Source organism: Panthera pardus, unplaced genomic scaffold (genome assembly GCF_024362965.1).
Source record: "Panthera pardus isolate Hobbes unplaced genomic scaffold, ASM2436296v1 HiC_scaffold_13, whole genome shotgun sequence".
Taxonomy (NCBI): domain Eukaryota; kingdom Metazoa; phylum Chordata; class Mammalia; order Carnivora; family Felidae; genus Panthera; species Panthera pardus.
This window is the reverse complement of record NW_026526688.1, coordinates 26,464,042-26,485,162: the sequence shown is the minus strand read 5'-3', so window position 1 is coordinate 26,485,162 and position 21,121 is coordinate 26,464,042. Positions and strand designations below refer to the sequence as shown.

General features: G+C 45.5%; 1 protein-coding gene across 1 annotated transcript in view; it reads left to right on the top strand.

Annotated features, from left to right (window-relative positions):
* Nucleotides 1-21,121, top strand: part of LOC109277240 (low-density lipoprotein receptor-related protein 2-like) — a 44,161-nt gene that overhangs the window by 21,502 nt on the left and 1,538 nt on the right. The window contains exons 15-31 of the mRNA XM_019466793.2: nucleotides 385-597; nucleotides 1,842-2,036; nucleotides 2,824-3,039; nucleotides 4,800-5,038; nucleotides 6,575-6,704; nucleotides 6,922-7,106; nucleotides 8,358-8,544; nucleotides 9,120-9,338; nucleotides 9,733-9,916; nucleotides 11,355-11,556; nucleotides 11,643-11,807; nucleotides 11,984-12,184; nucleotides 13,639-14,188; nucleotides 14,601-14,726; nucleotides 15,827-15,937; nucleotides 17,499-17,735; nucleotides 19,598-20,075. Of these exons, the coding sequence (XP_019322338.2) occupies nucleotides 385-597; nucleotides 1,842-2,036; nucleotides 2,824-3,039; nucleotides 4,800-5,038; nucleotides 6,575-6,704; nucleotides 6,922-7,106; nucleotides 8,358-8,544; nucleotides 9,120-9,338; nucleotides 9,733-9,916; nucleotides 11,355-11,556; nucleotides 11,643-11,807; nucleotides 11,984-12,184; nucleotides 13,639-14,188; nucleotides 14,601-14,726; nucleotides 15,827-15,937; nucleotides 17,499-17,735; nucleotides 19,598-20,075 (3,838 nt within the window). The remainder of the gene's footprint in view (nucleotides 1-384; nucleotides 598-1,841; nucleotides 2,037-2,823; nucleotides 3,040-4,799; nucleotides 5,039-6,574; nucleotides 6,705-6,921; nucleotides 7,107-8,357; nucleotides 8,545-9,119; nucleotides 9,339-9,732; nucleotides 9,917-11,354; nucleotides 11,557-11,642; nucleotides 11,808-11,983; nucleotides 12,185-13,638; nucleotides 14,189-14,600; nucleotides 14,727-15,826; nucleotides 15,938-17,498; nucleotides 17,736-19,597; nucleotides 20,076-21,121) is intronic.

Here is a 21,121-nt window from a genome sequence, read left to right as displayed (position 1 = left end):
CTTTTTGTCCAGAATCTGTTTCTGTTCCCGTGAGTGGAATTAACAGAACCCAACTTCCATTGCAAATGGAGCAGAGATGCTTCAGCTACACTTGACACCAGATACGGCCTCTGCCTCGTGGCTGTTGACGGTCCTCTCACCCAGAAACCATCTCCAGCAGCTGGCGCCTGAGCGTGTTCACAGACCGCATGTGAGGCAGTAAAATCACACCTGATGCTTCCATGTGGCAGATCTCACTTTCCTGGAGCTTTGAACACTTTCCTTGGACTTATTTTCAGTTGGGGTCATTGAACCTCAGTTGAGTGGTGCCCATGACCCCCCTTGCCCCTGCCGTCACAGGTTGCATGTTCTCCGTCAGCTTGTAAGAACTTGACTCTTCCTTAGGGTTGCAAAGTCTGAGCCTCCTAAAAAATAGAACATACGCTTTGAACAAGGCCTGGAGTGACGGCATTATAGCGGCCCACGAGCCCTACCTGGTGACCGTGCACAGAGGAGCTCTCCTGCTGTGGAACAGGAGGATGCCGGAGCCCTTCTCCGTGTCAAAAGAGCCAGACGTAAGGAAAATGATCATCCTGGCAGAGAATCAGCAGGTTTCAGGCGAGTCTTCCTGTGTGGGGTCATTCTCTGAAATCCACTTTACCTGCCTCTTGTCAGTGTGTTTTCAGAGGAATCTTATATTGGCAGTTGTCCCGACCCACAGGTCAGCAGGCCTTCTCCTAACTTCCCTATCCTGGAAGAGTAAGAAGCTGACACGTTTCTTAAAATTTGCTAAATGACCCAAGACCCCGAGCAAATGCGTAATAAACCTCTGGCCGTAAAGAGATCCATTTAATTTGTTCTAAACCACTTTCCCAGACAGGTTTTACCAAGGAACCCCCTTCCTCCAGGCAGCAACATCTTGCGGAGCATCCTGTGCAAAGCTGCTCTGGGGCTGTGGGTACCAGGAGAAGCGGTTCTCTCCTGCTGTTGAAGCTGTACCTGTAGTTCAGATTGCCCTGCTTAAGGCTGGCTTACCTTTCTCTCTTCACCTATGCCTTTGGCCTGGAGCCCAAAAATCTGATCCTGGATCTTGCGGCAGAAAAAGAAGAAATCCTGTCACAGGATTCAGGGGGCTTTGTCAGCAAGAGTGGCCAGAAGTCCAAAGGAAGGGTAGAAACAAGGAGGGCAGAGGCATTCTGTCCTCGATGTGCCCACTCCTCGATGTGCCCACTCCATAGAGATCTCTCCTCTCCCTCTTCTGTCTGAACTGCCTTACCTTTTGATTCATTGGTTGGTTTAGCCTGATTTTCAAGGCTGAGAAACATGAGGCATAGGAACCTATCTCTTAGGGAATAAAGTGTGCCAAGACAAGGTGAACGTTTTGGTAAAAATCCAACTTTGATTATCCTACAAACTGATCTGTTGGGTTGCTGTGCTAGTTGTTGAACGTACTAACTGGTAACTTTTAGAAGTGAAACTGAAACATCACAACAAGGGAGTGTCCACATTATGCTGCTCCCTGTCCCAGATCACAAGACGCTATAGCAGGGAGCCAGACAGAACAAGTCTGGTTGAAACTTGATTTTTTATTCCTAGCATATGGCATCAGGCAGTGAAAAAAAGTCGGTAGGCCTGAAAGGAGAAAACAGTTGGCCGAAATTTGAAGCCATTAGACGATGGGCCAACGCAGCGCATCTAATCTAAGGATCTAGGCTTTGAGTCCATCTCCCTGCTTGTCCCGATGAGGTGGAGAAATGGCACTACCCCGCCGTGACGTGGTTTTGGAGGAGGGGGACAATGGGAGTGCATCTCTGTTGCTGAAACCTTAGGGACTGATTTCCTGAAGCAGCTGTTTATTCTAGATCCTGAGTTGGAAGGGGCAGCCACAAACGGCCCCCCCGCCCTTCTTCCGGCGCCCCCTCTGCTTTGCCCCCAATCCTCTGTCCCCTGTCAGAACGGGGAGGAATGCGTCTCTCAGGAGTACCTCTGCGATGGCAAACGGGACTGTCAGGATGGCTCGGATGAAGGGAACTGTTCCCACTTCTGCAACAGACCAGGTTTGTCACGGTCTCCTGTCTAGTCCTTTGTGCCAGGCATATGACGCCACTCCGGCCGGGCACATGCTATGAGGTACCATGTTTATATTCTAATCACGCTTTGCTTTCTTAGATAAATTGTCATCAATAAAGGTCAGAGTCTGTCAGAATGTGGATTCTACCAGTATCCGTTTTATCACATTGAAGGCAAATGTTCTACTGGCTGTAATTTAACTGGTGCTTCCTTGCTTCCTCATATTTGCATAAGTGTTCCAGGATTTGCCTTTAGAAAGGCTGAGCCATAAAGTGAGCTAAATAGACCACTTGTAACAGATTTGGAGTGTCCCAACAAGTTTTTAAAGTAACCAAACCAATATGAACGCTTATGAAACAACTTAGTTCAGCTTGTTAATATAATTGGCCTGAGTACTTTACTAAAGCTTGCTCATGGATTAGATAAGCTCTAAAGCTCACACAAATAGGATGCAAACTCCAGGATGAGGGGGAGTTCATCTAATTTTATATTATTTATTTTTTGAAATGTTTACTTATTTTGAGAGAGAGAAAGAACAAGAGCAAGGGAGGGGCAGAGAGAAAAGGACAGAGAGAACCGCAAGCAGGCTCCATGCTGTCAGCGCAGAGACTGATGCCCTGCTCGAACCCGTAAACCGTGAGATGATGATAGGAGCCGAAATTGAGAGTCTGGCGCTTAACCGACTGAGCCACCCAGGCACCCCGAGTTAATCTAATTTTAAGTCTTCAGTATGACTGAGTATATGATGAGAGCCTCCGGTCCTTTCCATTTTAGGAGTCTTCCAGTGTCTGAACAGAAACCAGTGCATTGAGGGGAAGTACCACTGCGACGGAGCTCAGCAGTGCTCTGATGGGTCCGATGAGCTGGACTGCTGGGAGCCCACTGAAGATTGTTCTTTGCGTTGTGACAACAAGACCCGCTGTATCCCTAAGAGCTGGCTGTGTGATGGCAACCCAGACTGTTCTGACAGGAAAGACGAACAAGGATGTAGTAAGTGCCATATGCCTCCCTTGGAGTGTTTGAAAATGCATTACGGTTGATTCTCCTTATCTGTGATAGTTATATTCTATAAAGTTGCCACAAACATTGAATAAGCAGGTGTCACATCATTGCTCGTAGAAAAAAATGCAGGGTGAGGTTTCAGAGAATCTATCGCGATAATATTTTTGTCAACCAATCCATGTGTAACCTTGTTTTAGGAGTATTGCTGTTTAGAGACCACTTGATAATATATTGTTGACTCATTAACACTGAAGTCAGAGCCAACAGCATTTTAACTCATGCCTGAGCAAAGCTTATCTCATACATATATTTTCTCTGTAAGGCTTCTTGCACTCATGAATGCTAGACAGCCTTTCTGCACTATACTTGGGGGCCTATTTAAACAGCAAAATCACCAAAAATACAAAAATGTGGGAAGTATGGCCCTAAACAGACTTCAGAAAGGACACTTGTTTCCAGTGTAAGGACCAAAACAAGCAGGCAGAGCGCCGCCTTGTTTGATCGCAACTGGAAATGTGCGTTAGCCAACACAAATGTTTTGCTGCTGTATATGTGCATCTTTTTTTCCTTAAGTTTATTCATTTATTTTGAGAAAAACAGAGACTGTGTGAGTGGGGGAGGGGCGGAGAAGAGGGAGAGAGAAAATCCCAAACAGGCTCTGAGCTGTCAGTGCAGAGCCCGATGCTGGTCTTGAGCCCGTGAAACCGCGAGATCGTGACCTGAGTCGAAACCAAGAGTCGGACATCTAACCGGCTGAACCGTCCAGGTGCCCTGTGTATGTGTATCCTCAGATGACCAAAAAAGTGTGGGAGCACAGATTTAGGAAGGGTGTTACAAATTTTGGCAAGTAGGCGAATGTGCAAATAATCTGCAAATAACAAAGATGGACTGTACTTACCACAAAGTGAACAGACTAGGACGGAAGGTTCCAAGTTGGAGGGACAAGATTCCCATTAGTGGGAAACCAGTCTACTTGACAGCACATTTCTTGAGCTAGAATCTCCCTCCTTGAAGATTTTAATTTTGATCCTAGGTCTTCTCATGTGGTGGGCTATCCTCATCTATAGGTGTTACCACTTTCCCCTCTTTTTTGTGGGGTACACGATCTTTCTTTTTAGTCTTCCCAATGACTTGTTCCAAAGACCTTGATCATTTTGTGGGAATAGGGTAGAAGAGAGATTTTGGAGAAATTGAAGTGGGCAGAAGAGGGAGCTGGTCGAGGTACCATGATGGATTTGAATGTGGAGGTGACTGGGTAGCCAGATGATATGACTGTATTCGTGCGTATGAGAAGAACATTAGGAGGAAGAACCCAAGGTATCATTTACTTTTCAATACATATTTGTGGTTTTGCCTGGGATCTGACCTTTTTTCTTGAACCAAGCAACTTCTGTCTGTAGGAATGGAGCCCATGAACAGAACATGTAGGGTATGTTGGATGTTGTGAGAGACTTTCTCTTTTCGTGGATGACATTAAGGTCCTGCAGGAGAGTCTTCCTCCCCAGCCCATCCCAGTGTCCTTCCACATGTCTCCATCCGTGTCCTCTAGCCCTTGTTCTCCAAGACAGGATTTCTCCGGGCAAGCTTAGTAGGCCTTTTCTGACCTAACACTGCTCGAACCACCTTTGAGGGCCAGGGTTTAGTTCCCAAGGTGACAGCAGGAGACTGAAGAGTCATCAGACCATTTCTTTTGCCATCAAACTGCTTCCACCTCTGGCTGAGTTCTTACCTAAAGTTCTATTTTCCAGTTCATGCAAAATGCGGCACACCTGAATTTCGATGCAAGAGTGGCCAGTGCATATCTAATTTTCTGCGCTGTGATGGCAATCAAGACTGCCTGGACCACTCCGACGAAGAGGGCTGTCCTGTTGCTTTGCCTCCGCGGTGCCCGTCAGGGGAGGTGAGGTGCCGGAGGAGTGGAGAGTGTGTGTCGGCAGAGTGGCTATGTGACCGTGACGTAGACTGTGAAGACGGAACCGACGAGAAGGTAGTGTACCCTTCTTCAGAAAAAACAGACTCCTCGGGGCACCTGTGTGGCTCAGTCAGTTAAGTGTCAGACTCTTAATTTTGGCTCAGATCATGATCTCACCATTAGTGAGTTTGAGCCCCATGTTGGGCTCTGTGCTGACAGCGTGGAGCCTGCTTTGGATTGACTCTCTCTTTCTCTCCCCCCCCCCCAACACCCTGCCACTTTCTGTCTGCCCCTCACCCACCCCAAATAAACAAACATTAAAAAAAACTTAGGGGTGCCTGGGTAGCTCAATCGGTTAAGTGTCTGACTTTGGCTCAAGTCAAGATGTCTTGGTTCATGAATCTGAGCCCCTCGTCGGACTCTGTGCTGACAGCTCAGAGCCTGGAGCCTGCCTCACATTCTGTGTCTCCCTCTCTCACTGCCCCTCCCCTGCTCATGCTTTGTCTTTCTCTCTCTCAAAAATAAATAAACATTAAAAAAGATTTAAAAAAAAAAGCAGCTTAGAAGAACAGATTTCTCCTCACAACAGGAATACGTGCTTCCCTCTAGAAAACTTGAGAAAATACAAGAACAGAGAAGGCTCTCCTCCTTACTGCTCAGAAAGTTACTCGTAACTACATTGAAGTGTCCAAAGTGAGAAGATCTCCTGTTGAAACAAAAATGTTTAAGAGGTTTTTATTGTAGGTTTTCAAATGTTCGGTCTTAATGGCTGTGGCTTAAGGGTCCCACTCAGAAGCTCTGCTCACGTGTCACCATGAGGGGCACTGAGGCTGCCACGTTGTATGCGAGGTGCAGCCTGGCTAGAATCCTACGGCTCGTGTTGGATCTTAAGAAAGTACTTACTCCTGAGTGTTTTTTTCCCTCATCTGTCAAATGTGTGGAAGATATGGCTGCTGGTACCCGAGGGGCTGAGAATGCATCTGAAGGTTCGGGGCTACAGCAGGCGTACAGATGTCCCCTCCCCTCTTGTCCCAGATCTGAGTGTCCAAGTCAGATTAGGTGCAAATTGGTGCTATAACTTTTAACATGCTAGGGTGTGGGTTTGATATGGTAAAACAATCTAAAGAAAGTTTCTAGAGCACATTCTTATGTTTCTTTCTTTTACTTAAAAATTTTTTTGATGTTTATATTTGAGAGACAGAGCATGAGCGGGGGAGGGGCAGAGAGAGTGGGAGACACAGAATCCGAAGCAGGCTCCAGGCTCTTAGCTGTCAGCACAGAGCCCGACGAGGGGCTCAGATTCATGAACCAAGAGATCTTGACTTGAGCTGAAGTCGGACACTTGACCGGCTGAGCCACCCAGGTGTTCCCATTCTTATGTTTCTTAAACGAAGACCTTTCTTCCCACTTCCACCCAGGTTCAGTTTACCTAGAACTCCTCGCCTAAACTCTGGCTACTGAGAGCGTTTCTCTCTGAGTTTGGGGGCTTTCTCTGGCCTCATTGCAGAGGGGACCTGAGCATTGCCTCGTAACCCAGGCCTGTTCTCCCTCTGAGAACTGCTTCCTGGGCTCTGAATGCAGGTGTCGCTGACGGAGCCACTGTCTCCGCAGGACTGTGACCCCGAGGAGCTTCGCTGTGGCTCCAGGCAGTGGTCCTGTGCCAGCGGGGAGCGGTGCGTGCCTGACGCGTGGCGCTGTGACGGTCAGAGAGACTGCGGGGACGGCAGTGACGAGGCCGGGTGTAAGTGCAGGGGCTCCGGTTGAGGAGGGGGAGGCCTCAGGGGTGCCGGCTGCCGGCCTCCTCTTGGCGTGAGAAGCCAGCTCCACAAGCAAGCGGTGCGGGCGCTGACCTCCACCCCCTTTCCAGAATGGAGGCGTCTTGAGGGCACGTTGTTGCTGCAGGAGGGGTGTTCGGGGGTCGGGGGCGGACTATAAAAGTAGAAAGTCCTCCTCTCCAGGCCCCCCCGAGAAGTGCCAGAGTTCTGAGTTCCAGTGCGGCTCCCATGCCTGCCTCGACCTCCGCCTGGTGTGTGACGGGAAGGAGCACTGTCCCGACGGCTCCGACGAAGGCGGACAGTGCGCGTGGCCAGCATGCAGCCGAGCGCGGTGTTCCCACGCCTGCTACCAGTCCCCGCACGGGCCTGTGAGTTCATCCAGCTACTCTTCTCCAGCAGCCATAGACTTGGTTTAGCGAAAGGGGGCGACATCCTCACTCAGGCTGTCCCTGACTGCTCCGAAGGCTCTAAGTCTCATGTGGCAGAGCCACCCCGACCCATCCTCTGATGTCCTCTGAGTCCTTCCCAGCAACTAGGGAATCCCGTTGAGCTCCTTCCCCATGTCGTGTCTCCTGGAACCGTAACACCCAGCCTGCAGAAACTCCACTGCCTGCGAGCTGTGAGCTCAGGGGGACACGTGGGACTGAGGCAGAAGTTTTGAAGGAAGTCCCTTCCATGTGTGTATCTGGATGTGGCCTGCCATTAAACTGAGGAGAGCCACAGCCCGTGCTCTGGTCTGGCATTAGTAGTTGGCCGAACATCATGAACTTGCCTGACTCTGATGGGCAAGTAGAAGAAAACAGTATTCTGATGTCCCATCATAGTAATGTCTCTCTCTGTTGGCAGACTGCCGGTCTGCCAGTTAAGTCTCCATGCCTCTTACTGATTCTACTGGGGTTCTAGGGTGTCATGGACTGAACTTGGACCCCTTTGTTGATTCAGGAACCATGGTGGTGGCAAGGGTGTGAGGTGTGCAGCAAGGTTGATAAGACAGAGAATGACTATATTAAAAAAAATTTTTTTTACACTTATTTTTTGAGAGACAGAGAGACAGAACACAAGTTGGGGAGGGGCAGAGAGAGAAGGAGACAGAATCCGAAGCAGGCTCCAGGCTCCGAGCTGTCAGCACAGAGCCTGATGCAGGGCTCGAACTCACAAACCGTGAGATCATGACCTGAGCAGAAGTTGGATGCTCAACCAACTGAACCACCCAGGCGCCCCAAGAATGACTATACTTAAAATGAAGTTGGTTCTGGGGCACCTGGGTGGCTCAGTTAATTAAGCGTCGGACTCTTCATCTCAGCTCTGGTCACGATCTCACAGTTTGTAAGATCGAGCCCTGCTCTGGGCTCTGTGCTGATAGTGTGGAGCCTGCTTGAGATTCCCTCTCTCTTTGCCCCTCCCCAGCTCATATTCTCCCTCTCCCTCCCTCTCTCTCTTCCAAGAATAAATACATAAACATTAAAATTTTAAATGAAGCTGGTTCTAAGAACTTTTTTGTTTTCATCTGTTGAAATTGAGTGTATCACCATGTGCTTTTAATAGCAAGGTGAGGCCTTTTCATCAATGTTATGTATCGATGTCTTCAGGAAGTCTTTATGTTTTTGAAACTCATTCAGGTGTGTGCTTGTGAGCGAGGCTTTGAGCTGGAGAGCAGCGGCCAAGTCTGCAAGGACGTGGATGAGTGCCAGAAGCCAGGTGGTCAGCCTTGCAGTCAGACCTGTGTCAACACCGAGGGCTCCTATGGCTGCGCCTGTCACCCTGGCTACTCCCTGGAGCCTGATGGCCATACCTGTAAAGCAGCAGGTAAACTGGAGCCCGGGACGTCTCCTCAGCCCCGGATCAGGAGCTTTGAGCTTCTAAATTTTCCAGGAATACGAGTGCAAATCTCCTTTCTCAAGTCCTAAATGCCCCTGCCTGCTTTCTGTCTGCAGAGCAGGACTAGCACGGTCCCCAAGCCCCCTTTTTATATGTAGCCATTTAGGTTGGGTTAGAGTCTGAAGGTGTCTACAGATAAGGCATCCTTGTAACAGAACCACAACTCCGGCTTCTGTCACCACCGGTCAGCCTTACCTGAAGTTAGAATGAGTGTCAAAAGTTCCAATAGGCACTTCGTTCCTGCCCACTATGCACAAATCCTTAGTTAGAAATATTGTTTTCAGTTTACGCTAGCCATGCCTTTCTTCTGAGTATCTTTGAATTGTGGGTATTAGCTCAAGTTTAATAACATCGAGGGGAGAACTACTTACATACCAGCTGGCTAGTGTCCCAGCCTGGCAGTGAGAAGGCAAAGACGACTTTGTTCTCTTATTCCTTAGCCCATGCTGGGTTCAGCAATCAAACTCCTTAAGGCTGTGCTGAAAGCCGTTCTAATTTGGCAGGTACCGAACCAATCCTGCTTGTGGCAATTCAGTTCAGCCTACTCCTCTATGGCTTGAGGAGCTTGAAGGAAGATATTCTGGCAACCGTAGACAAGAACATGATGATTTTCTCTATTGACTATGACTTAGTGGGGCAGAAGGTCTTCTGGACGGATGTCGGTACGGAAAGTATTAAGTGGATAAGTATGGACACCAAGAAGAAAGGGACCATGGTGAAAGGTATGTCCCTTTGCGCAGACTTCATGCTGCCCTTGTGAATTACATATAGCGTGAAAAATAAAATGAGTGGCCATTAACATTCTAAACACTGATTTCATTAAATCTTCTTCACTAAAAGAGATCAAAGCCTGCTAATTGGCTGGATATGGAAAGATGTGTTGTCACCCCAGAAGACAGTGGGGGCCAAACTGTCAGCCAGAGGCCATTATTTCTAATGGCCATCTTCCTCTAGGAGTAGAACTTGGGAGTATTTTAAAGATTGCTCTGATGGGGATGCAGGTACTCGTAGGAAAATGAATTAACATGACATTCAAGCCTGAAGCCTAGGAGCCAAAACCCAGTAAAGGCTGTAATTTAACCTCAATTCACATGTTGAATGGCTTCCTCTCTTCAGGGATAAGGTCAGACTGTATAGTGGTCGACTGGATCGGGAGGAATCTGTACTGGGTGGATGGGACAGCTGGCCAGATTTTGGCAATTCGGCTGACTGCTGTCTGGAGAGGAAAATCTGAGCACACGATTGTCCTGGATGATGACGTGACTCAACCACGGTCTTTGGCTTTAGATCCCCTAAACGGGTGAGTCCGGGGATCACAACGCCAGTGAGGTCCTTTAGGTTTGTCATTCCTCCTTAGTTCTACCTTGGTTGTGTTCACCCAACACAGAATGAGTGAGTAAAAACCTATCTGACTTGACTTTAGATCTTATGGTGATGTGGGTCAACCATACACATGGTAATCGTAAAAGTTTCTGGTAAAAGTCCTTTATTTCAGTGAAGTGAGATATAGGTATGCTCACTTGCTGGCCCACCTATACTTTCTTCTGCTAAAATAATGCTCCATTCAGAGGTATATTATTTTATGGCTTTAAATGGCAGGAGGAAGGAGAATGGAACTAGGGATAGTGTTTAATTTATACTGATGTGCTTGGTATTAGTGGAGGAAATAATTATGTGTTGGGCTTGAATCTAGGTTCTTCCATCCAGAGTCCTTTCTCTGTGGAAAGGGCCAAGAACTTAGAGACCACGTTTTGTATCTGTCAGAGCCAAGCCTTCACTGGGATGGCCATGTGTGTATCAAATGTAAGAACAAGATAGAGCAAAACTTAGGATCCAAAGGTGACCCATATCGGGGACCCTCTGCTTTTCTCACCCTTTCAACACCTTCAATCAGGAATCTGTTAACATGGTCCTCAGGAAATTGGCAATAGTTCCTGATGCATCTAATGGCTTCAATTGTGACTAAGAATAAGGTCTAAGGCACACATCTTCCCATAGAACTAGCCTACTTTCTCGGCCAGAGAAGATCGGCAGGTTCCCTGGCTGTTTTCCAGGCCCAGAACTAAGGTATTCCTTGGCTGCTTCTATAGCTGTCATGATATTTTGTCTCCAAGTAATGACTAAATAAGCACTGTAAAATTTCAAGGGAAACTTTCTTTTACCACTTCATAATTTCTTTTTTTTTAATTTTTTAAATGTTTTAATTTATTTTTGAAGGAGAGAGAGACAGAGCATGAGCAGGGGAGGAGCAGAGAGAGAGGGAGACACAGAATCCAAAGCAGGCTCCAGGCTCTGAACTGTCAGCACAGAGCCTGATGCGGGGCTCAAACTCACAAACTGTGAGATCATGACCTGAGCTGAAGTTGGACACTTAATCGACTGAGCCACCCAGGCGCCCCAACATTTATTCATTTTTGAGAGACAGAGAGAGACAGAGCGTGAACTGGGGAGGGGCAGAGAGAGAGGGAGACAGAATCCGAAGCAGGCTCCAGGCTCTGAACTGTCAGCACAGAACCTGATGCGGGGCTCGAACCCACAAACTGTGAGATCGTGACCTGAGCCGAAGCCGGACGCTCAACCGACTGAGCCACCCAGGCGCCCCAACCACTTCACAATTTCACATAAGGAATAGACCAAGTTTGAGGAAAAAAAATAATTGGGCTAGAGATCAGTATTTTAAGGAATGAATCAGTATTTTCTGTGAGGTAATACTTTAAAGCTGACTTTCATCTGCACAGGTTAATGTACTGGTCTGAAATTGGAGGAGAACCTCAAATAGAACAAGCTGGGATGGATGGTAGCAGCAGAAAAGTACTCATCAATCAAGGTCTTGGCTCGCCAACCAGCATAGCGCTTGACCAGTTTAGCTGGAAGATATTCTGGTCCGATGACAAATTTCACTGTATTGGCTCTGCTAATCTAGATGGCACTGGTATTACTGTAAGTGTCCCTTGGTATTAGGCTGTGTGTAATGTCTTATGCCTTGTATAAAACTCATCCCAGAAACCTCATCGCCACCATTTTAGATGCTGCAGCTAACTCGAATCAAGAGCCCCTTTTCGGTCGCTGTGTTTGAAGATGAAGTCTTCTGGTCTGAGATGAAGACGAGAACCGTACAACGCATGAAGAAGACAACAGGCAAGGACAGGGCTGTCCTCATCAAGCGTTCTGAACAGCCGTACGGACTCAAGGTCTACAGTGTACTCTTCAAAGTTTGCCCCTCAGTCTCCCTAAAAAGGCCATATGTATGAACTTCCCAAGTGCAAACTAGTGACATCCTTCTGTCATGATTAGAAAGCAAGATTTACCCATTAGCTATTTGTAAGGATTCGGTGATGCGTAGTAACATCTGGCTGCTTTCTTCCAGATCATGCATGAAGTGCTCCAGCCCAAGTCTACCAATCCTTGTCTGGACGCTGGATGTTCTCACTTGTGCCTTCTGAGCCCACGCCCCAAGGGAAGCTGTCGTTGCCCAGTTGGACTCCTGCTCGCAGACGATGGCACCACCTGCGTTCCACTCGAGGAGTCTGCATTTATGTTCCTTGTGTTGCCCACAGTTATCATGCAGGTACTGTTCCATAGCCTTACATGTCTGGGCCTGGGCTGCAGTCCATTTCAGACTGAGTAATTTGCATTCCCCACGCACAGTTATACATAGTAGGGGCCCTTGCCCTTGGAATGTTTTTTTTTTTTCTAATTTTTTTCTTTTTTTATTTAGTGTTTGTTTATTTCTGAGAGAGAGAAAGAGAGAGAGAGCACAAGCAGGGGAGGGGGAGAGAGAGAGGGAGACACAGAATCGAAGCAGGCTCCAGGCTCTGAGCTGTCAGCACAGAGCCCCATTGTGGGACTCGAACTCATGAACTGCGAGACCATGTCCTGAGCCAAAGTTGGATGCTTAACCAACTGAATCATCCAGGCTCCCCTAAATTTTTTATTCTTTAGTCTCTGCACTTCATCTGGGGCTCAAACTCACAACCCTGAGATCAAGAGTCACATGCTCTACCAACCAAGCCAGTCAGGCACGACCCCCACCACCTTGGGATATTCTTCAAATACAATTTAAATTCTAGCATTCACTGTGTGTTGGGAGCTATCATGACCAAAATAAAGACCAAAATAAAGAGGCTATGAAATGAAGACCACTTCTTAAGAAATAGCACATCAGAACACAGGTGAGGGATCTGAGAGTGGGATTAATCTCGTTTAGTTGTCCAAGCATCTCACTGGTGGTGTGGAATAATTCTAAATACAAGCAGCTCAGCTGGGTTCTAGCCTGGTGGGGGAGGGTGAGTAGGTGGGGGAGTACATTTTGTGAGGGAACTTTTCTTAAATCATAGGAGGTACCAACAAACAAGTCACTTCTAACTTCTGTCCTATAGAGACGATTTGTCAGCTTTGGTACTTTAAAGTGACAAATGTTGAGGGGTGCCTGAGTGGCTCAGTTGGTTAAGCATCGGATTCTTGATTTTGACTCAGGTCATGATCTCACGGTTTGTAACAAGATCGAGCCCCACAAGAAGCTCTACACTGGTAGCGTGGAGCCTGCTTGGGATTCTCTCTGTCTCTCTCTGCCCCTTGTGTGTGTGCACACACATACTCTTTGTCTCTCTCTCAAAGAAGCTGATGAAAATGAAAAATATTGGGGTGAAAGATTGACTTCAGTTTCAGTAAGATATTAATAGTGGAGTCTCATTTAACGGAGAGGGCCTTTCATATATAAATGTATCAAATCAACACCTTGGACACCTTAAACTTACACAAATGTCATAGGTCAATTATAGTTCAAAAATTTACAAAATAAAGGGGAGGGCATTTAATGAAGGAGTACCTCTTTAAAACCCATGGATTCAAGGACTTTTAAGTGCTTAAAGCTCCATGAAGGGCGAAAAATAACTGCTATCGGTTTTTAGAAGATAAGTTCAAACTCTCATATGTTCCAAGCAGCGTGACGTTAATGCAAAATCAAGGTGAAGAATGACACTAGATTCAGCTGGTGCCATCCACCTAATTTTTTCCCCACAGATTTATCTGAAAAATCTAGAAGCGTTACTAGGACAGCCAACTTTACCAGAACATAGGATACTTCCCTTTGCCACTGTGAACCAGCTTGCATCCTTGGACTACCTAGTCCAAGAAAAGGCTCTCTACCTTTCAGAGTTGGATAATGGTGATATCAGGCTACTGAGGCTCAAAGAATCTGGAAAACTCTCTTGGAGGAAAATCCTATCCGTGGAGGGGACCGTGATCGACTTTGCTGTGGACTGGTTGAGTGGAAACATATATTGGATTGACAGTGAGAATCCCCACATCAATGTGGCTTCCTCAGAAGGTCAGTGTCCCACTGTCCTGTTCAGTGAAAACCTCTACCATCCTGCCTCGGTTGTGCTCCACCCACCCTCTGCAGTCATGTGCTTTGTGGACCTGGGTTCCCAGGAGGATGGTGGGCGTGGGTCCAGCATTGAATGTGCCTCCATGGACGGCAGCAGGAGGAAGGTGCTGTGGCAGAAATCCCAGGTCCCTGCAGGCCTGACCTTTTCGGATTCGGGGACCCGAGTGTACTGGGCCGACACTGGTAAGCAATTATAACCTATGCCCTAAATGTGAGTCCGAAGGACTCTTTGGCCACAGTGAAATAGTGATGTCCTGCTTTCTGGTCTTCAGCCATGAAGACCTTCAAATAGCATTTAGGTCTGAGTTTATATATTCTGTACCACCTTCCAAACAAACACAATGATTCCCCATTCTGAGTAGAAAGTAATAGGCCCCAGTTGTCCCTTTGTGAAGGAATAAAATCAAGAACTTAACAAATGTGCATGAGCAAATTGTGGTATATCTCTGTTGGAGTGAATGAAGGAGAGCGGTCCTTCAGAAAATGCATGGTAGATCATATCCTCCTGGAGGGGAGGCAGGACAAGACCCAAAGAGCTACAGGGTAGAGTATGGTTGTTTAGGCTAAGTGAGATTAACTAAGCCTCTCTTTCTAGGGAGAGGACTCATAGAAAGTATTCAACAAGATGGCTCTAGATACAGAGTAGACCGCAGAGGAATTGAGGGCCTTAACCTCTTTACATATGGCCAAGGCATGATGTTCTGGACAACAGTTGATGATGGTGGGTGTCTTTGTGATCTGAATTTACTCCTGGATCTCTAAAGCAAATCTGTTAATGCTTACCATTGATCTTTGGTAGGGTCTTTCTTCTGGAAGAATAGTTAAGCAACTTCTCTAATCTAACATGTCTATGTAACAGAGATTCTATGACTTGGGGAAGCTTTTGTGTGAAAAAATATTATTCTTCATATACGAACAGGCTTGATCCTGTTCTACCTGAAATTTCTGGCTTTCATTAAAAGCTCTCTGCCTTAGAGGACATTGTGATATGGTACAGAGAGAACTGGGCCAGGAATTGGAACCAGGTAGTATAACTGCTATGCTGCTTGGTAGCTACAACACCTTACCTGTAAAATGAGGACAGTACATGACTCACTTGACTAAATATGCATGGAGGTACTAAGCGAATTACAGAACATTCTGTACTTGCAGGGAATTTCTAGAATTTAAAGCGATTGTCCTAAACCACAGTGTTCTAGCATGTCGTTTCTGGCTAGCATCCAGATTTAGTAAAACTGGAAAACGCTATTTAAAAGCTGTCTCTTTTATAATTTCCAAATGCTGGTCCATTGACCACTTGGGCTGGCCACATCACAACTGCAAAAACAAGTTGTTAGATCCTACCCCAGAGATGCTAATTTATTAGGTATGTAGTGAGATCTTTGCTTTCTGTTGTAAGATCCCCTGGTGATGCTTATCGCAGAAAACCGTTTTCAGAAATGTTTTAGAACAATGTTTAAAATCATTACCCATTATTTGCATGGGCTATATTTAAATGTCTCGTGCCCTAATTTTCTGTCTTTGTATATCAGGATGTGTACGAATGTGCTCAACATAACTTACACCTCTTTATTTTGGAGGAAGGTATAGAACTGTTTTTATTTATCTTAAATTTCTTCCCAGAAACAAGATTTAGAAAAACACCTTTCTCTCTGGTAAAACTCTTGTTACTCAACTGGAGTTGATGCAGATGGGTGACAGTTTCCATACTCAGCAATTTCTTTTGCACAGGAAGTTGTCTTAGAAGTAAAATGTGCTTTTCTTAAAAAAAAAAATTAAAATTTGCTTTTCTTCATGATATTTCACTGGCTTTTGTTTCAGCCCAAATCACTAAAGTTTGGTACAGCAAGGCAGAACTTTCTGAAAATCGGTGGTTCCAAACAGACCAGAAGATTGTGGATTTAAAAGTTTCCGGCAAACTTAGTCAACAGGGTAAGCAAAAATTATGACAACACTGAAGCCTGCTGCGCTTCCCCCACGAAGGGGACCTTCCATCCCACAATATCTCCTTGAAATAACTCTGTGTTTCTCATTAAATTACTTCTCTGGTAAATTCTTGTGGATCTGCATAACTCTCTTTTCTTTATGAAGTTCTATGCAGTACAGTTCTGGTATATAACTAGTCCTGTTACTTATTGAGGAGATAAAACACAGTGGTAAGTATATTGGGCTGGGGTTTGGTATACTTGGGTTCTATTGTGAATGGAATTACATCTGTGGTATAATGGGAATTGTCTTTTATCTCTGCAGTGGAACTGGTCTTTATTCTACTTGTTGTCACTTGTATCTACTTGTGGTGTTAACTAATCCTTGGAATTCCAACCTGGGGGCGCCCAGATGTTTCCTTTCCTCCAGTGTTTGGGTAGAGTGATGATGGGCTTAGTTAAAATAGTAATAGATATGGGGCGCCTGGGTGGCGCAGTCGGTTAAGTGTCCGACTTCAACCAGGTCACGATCTCGCGGTCCGTGAGTTCGAGCCCCGCGTCAGGCTCTGGGCTGATGGCTCGGAGCCTGGAGCCTGTTTCCGATTCTGTGTCTCCCTCTCTCTCTGCCCCTCCCCCGTTCATGCTCTGTCTCTCTCTGTCCCAAAAATAAATAAAAAACGTTGAAAAAAAAATTAAAAAAAAAAAAAAAAAAAGAAAAAAAAAATAGTAATAGATAAAAGTCTTTTCCTAGTTGAGATTAACACCAACAATGTGAGCTCGAATAGTTAACCACATCTACCACTGCCATGTATATTGAGTATTTTGGTCTTAAGTGATTGCTGCCCCATTGCTTTGCTTTGGAAAGCTAAACATGACTAAAACTGGTGTTAGTCATGCTTAAACTTCTGAAGGCTTTCCAGAGAGAACCTTTTCAGAATTCTTCAGTGTGGATCAATGGTCACCCAAGTGATAATAATCTGTGGCTTAGGTCTGAGAAGCAGCAGAAGGGTCCCTGTCACTCCTGAGGCAAGTTTTATCTGCACTATATACATACCTAGTCTACTATTCCTGGAATATCTCAAAATAAAACCTTACTAGAGGTTAAAGCTTAAGATCTAAGCCTTGCAAAACCATGATCAGCTATAAATGGCTGACTTCTACTCAGAATCTTACGGAGGGAGAATAGACACCACAGCCTTCATGTTTTCATCGAAAGACAGCTTTATTTCTAAGGCCCTTCTGGTGTTATTGTTGGGTGCTTGATGTGAGGGAAAAAGGAGAACTCACAAGGGGGTCTTGGATGGGCCAGAGTTCAGCGCGATTTTTCTTAAGCTTCTCACTTGTCTGAACTCTTAGCCTTCTGAAGTCATCATTATCCATGAAGAAGAATCACCAAACATTCAGCACCTGGTTGACCAAAAGGAATTAAACTAAAAAGCTATCTACTCTGGAAAAAAACATCTGGGTCCCATAACTCTGATAGTCTGTTTGTAGAACGTCTGCAGAAGACCCTTCTGAAACCATCTAAATCAATGTTTTTTTTTTTTTGGGGGGGGGGGGATCTACAGGTAGTAACAGCTGCTCAAAGGACAACGGAGGGTGCAGCCATATCTGTTTGCCAAACCCTGAAGGACCGACTTGTAAATGTCCCAGTGGGTACTACTTGGCTAACATAAGCAGATGTATTAAAGCTGTCCAGTGCTCTGAGCCATCACAATCCTGTCAGGATGGTCAGAAGTGCATTTCCATGAAGCAAGTTTGTGATGGTCATGCTGACTGTCTGGATGGATCTGATGAAATGGGCTGTGAGTAATTCCTATCCAGGACCCCACTGTTCATCACCGTGCATGACATACTTTCAATATTTAATAAAGTAATTCTTAATATCTCAATCTAATTCTTAATATCTAATTCTGTAGTATCCCTCAAGCTTTTATCCTCTAGACCATAGCCTTGTTATTACAGGCACTTTTAAACTGAACAACAACATAAAACTTCTATGGGAAATTGGATATCAAATTATATAGACAACCTTCTGGAAAGCTAATGTGTCCTCCCATTCAGTTTTAGAACAGGCATTATGGTAGCTGCAAGGAGTCCGACAGTTTGTATGTTGTCTGAAAGAACATTCATTCAATCTAGATTTGATTCTGTGCATTTAAATTGATCACATAGTGAGCATAGCCCAGGAGGAGGAGGTTGGGCAAACGATTTGACCTGTCTTGGTTCAGCTCCCCGCTGTTAATGTGGAAAAAGCACTTTCTATGTCAAAGAGTTAAGGAATACAAGAGCATGCAAATAAAGCCGCCATCTTAGTACATACTGTTGTCATGTTAGTTCTTAAATGCTAGCTGGTAGATGGTCGTTACAGAAATGCTGCTGCCACATAGGGCCTTCATGGAAAGTTGTTGTCCTGGCCAGTCAGCTAAGCGACTGTGATATCTAATTCTGTGGCAGTCACTATCCTCAAATCTACAGCTTTGGCTCCAATGGTATTCAAGTCACGTGAGCTGTAGAATTGAAGAAACAGTGGGCTCAGCACTGAAACCCGTCATAACTAGTAAGAAGACAAACTGGAAAAGGAGTCTTATAGCCAAGGATTCTTATTGCTCAATTTAAACCTTCATCTTCCTGAAAGCTGACTAGATGGAATACCAGTTGTTATCCCTAATCAATTCATCTTAAATTGGAAAGTTAATAGGTTTTGACTCCCAGAGTTGATTCTATGGTCTAGTGAATGAGAGTGGTTTTACAAAACGCCTTGTGTTACAGTGACTCAAGCACACACGTCAGTGAGTGAGAAATGCATCGCCCTCACCATCTGGTTTTAAAACTAAACCAGAAACCTAACATACACTCTCCTGTCTCCCGTCCTGATGACAAAGCGTTGGCTCTACTCCTCAATCAGTATTTCACCCTGACTTTCACATGAAGCTTCTTTGGAGGGGATGGTATTGGGCACATAAAGCTAGACTGGCTTCCTCTGGATATACCCAACTGTCAAAGACCCTAAACTGCCCAGGAGCGGAAACACGCCTGTAACACCAGCTAAGGCAGAGACGGCAGGTGCTGCTATCTTCCCTCCCAGGAGTCTGGTCTTTAGCAGTTTCGTGTGGAATAATGCTTGTGCCAACAGGGATGGAGAATATGGTGAAACGTCTTCAACGCAAACCCAACTTTCAGACTGTTGGAGAGAAGCGCCCTGTTGCCCCACCCTCTCGCGCCCACGACTGCCACCAAGTCCAGTCCAATATTTGCAGCTAGTAGATCTCGCTAAGCCAACAGTTTACTTGGGCTCAAAAAAAAAAAAGTCATGTTTACAGATAAACTTACATCTTAAAAATCTTTCTAGAGATTTACCATTTAGATCCACCACACTATTCCTTATAGAATAAAACATTTTGGTAATGGAGGTGGTCTACCTTGGCTAAAAATGGGCACACCGTCATTTATAAATAGATTGGTATGATAGGCTGCTCCTGGAACCAAACATTTTAAGTGCCTTACCATATGCAGGTTTTTGTATGTTTTTAATTTTCTGTCCAAAGGTTATGGTAATGATAAGTTCAGACTTCTCTGGTTAAGTCTTCTGGAATTCTTGCTCTTCTGAAATAGTTCTCAACTGACACATATGTGTATATACCCACACTCCTACCTGTTTTTGTAGGTACCTATCCAGATAAAACCCATTCAGCACCAACATCGAAAAATGCAGAGGCCGGTAAAAGGTGGACCCTAAAAGCTGAGCTACCTCTCCAAGCTACTGAGTCTCCCAAGGCTAGATATCCGGGGCCAGAAGGGATGAATTATCCTCTCAGAAAAACACCCATCCCTCCAATTTCTGCTAGAGAAAGCAAGACCTCAGAGACCAAGGGAAAAGGCGAGCCTGTTCATCCCAAGGACTCACAGAGGGCAAAACATCTGCCGTGTAGCACCGACTACTGTAATGGGCGGGGAGTCTGTACGGTGGTAGGAGAGCTGAGAAAGTGCAGCTGTCTGATGGAATATAGTGGAGAGTTCTGTGAAGAGCCAGCACATGGACCTGCCCCTGGCCACATCACCCTTGGCGTAACCATTGCCTTATCAGTTGTCCTGGTAGCTCTGGGAGCATTTGTCTATTTCAGAAGAGAACACAAATTAAAAAGGTGAGCAGTTATTAATGTCCTCACGGGAGAGTTTATTCCCAAGAAGGCTTATAAAATAAGATTAATGGGGTCGGAGGTATGGCTCCATCCTAGAAGCCTGTCCTCTGAGAAAGGATTTGGGTGATGAAGCAGCCCTCACCTGTTAGATGACCTACAGAAAAACAACAGAGGCGACGTCTTTCAGTCAGACCTGGGGCAAATGAGATTGTAAGGGATATATGAGGCATTGATGGAGGTAAGATTGCTCTCAACAGCCATTAGTGGCATAATAATCTCAGGGATGAAGTGATGAGATTCTTTACCAACAAGGCAGAGTTAGTGCCAATGATTGTTTGGATGCAAATTCAGAGGTGTGTTAGTTTGCCAGACTGGGTGCCTTAACAAATTTACTTTCTCAGTTCTGGAGGCTGGAAGTGTGAGATCCATGTGTCCGTGGAGTTGGTTTCTCCTTGAATTATGGATGCAGATTTCTCCCTGTGTCTTCACATGGTCTTCCCTCTACATGTCTGTGTCCTAATCTCTTCTTATCAGGACACCAGTCATATTGCATTGGGGCCGAAACTAATGACCTCACTTTAGCATAATTACCTCTTTAAAGACTCTCTTGGGGTGCTTGGGGATTAGGACTTCAACATTTGAATTTAGACAGGACGCAACTCAGCCCCTAACAGGAGGTGAAATCAACTCCAGAAAGATTTAAAGCAAACAAAAAGTTTTGCGTAAAAGCAAGAGAGTCACAGGATTAAAGAAACAAATGAGGATAACAAATTGCTGGCTAAGGGTAGAAAGGATGACAAAATTGGCTTAAGTATAGGAAGTTATAGAAACTGAAGAAACTGATTAGGTTACACATACTGGGCCAAGACATTAAGCAGCCTGTGTATCAAGAAATATGGAGAGAAGGAAAGTTTTAAAAGTTATGTCTCTGTCCAGTGTTCACACAATGAAGAGAAGGCCAGGAGAAATGGTGTATCTTTGCCCAAGGTAACACTGGCTAATAGCTTACTAATGTTAAAACAGACTGAAATTCTACCCTTGGGAGGTCT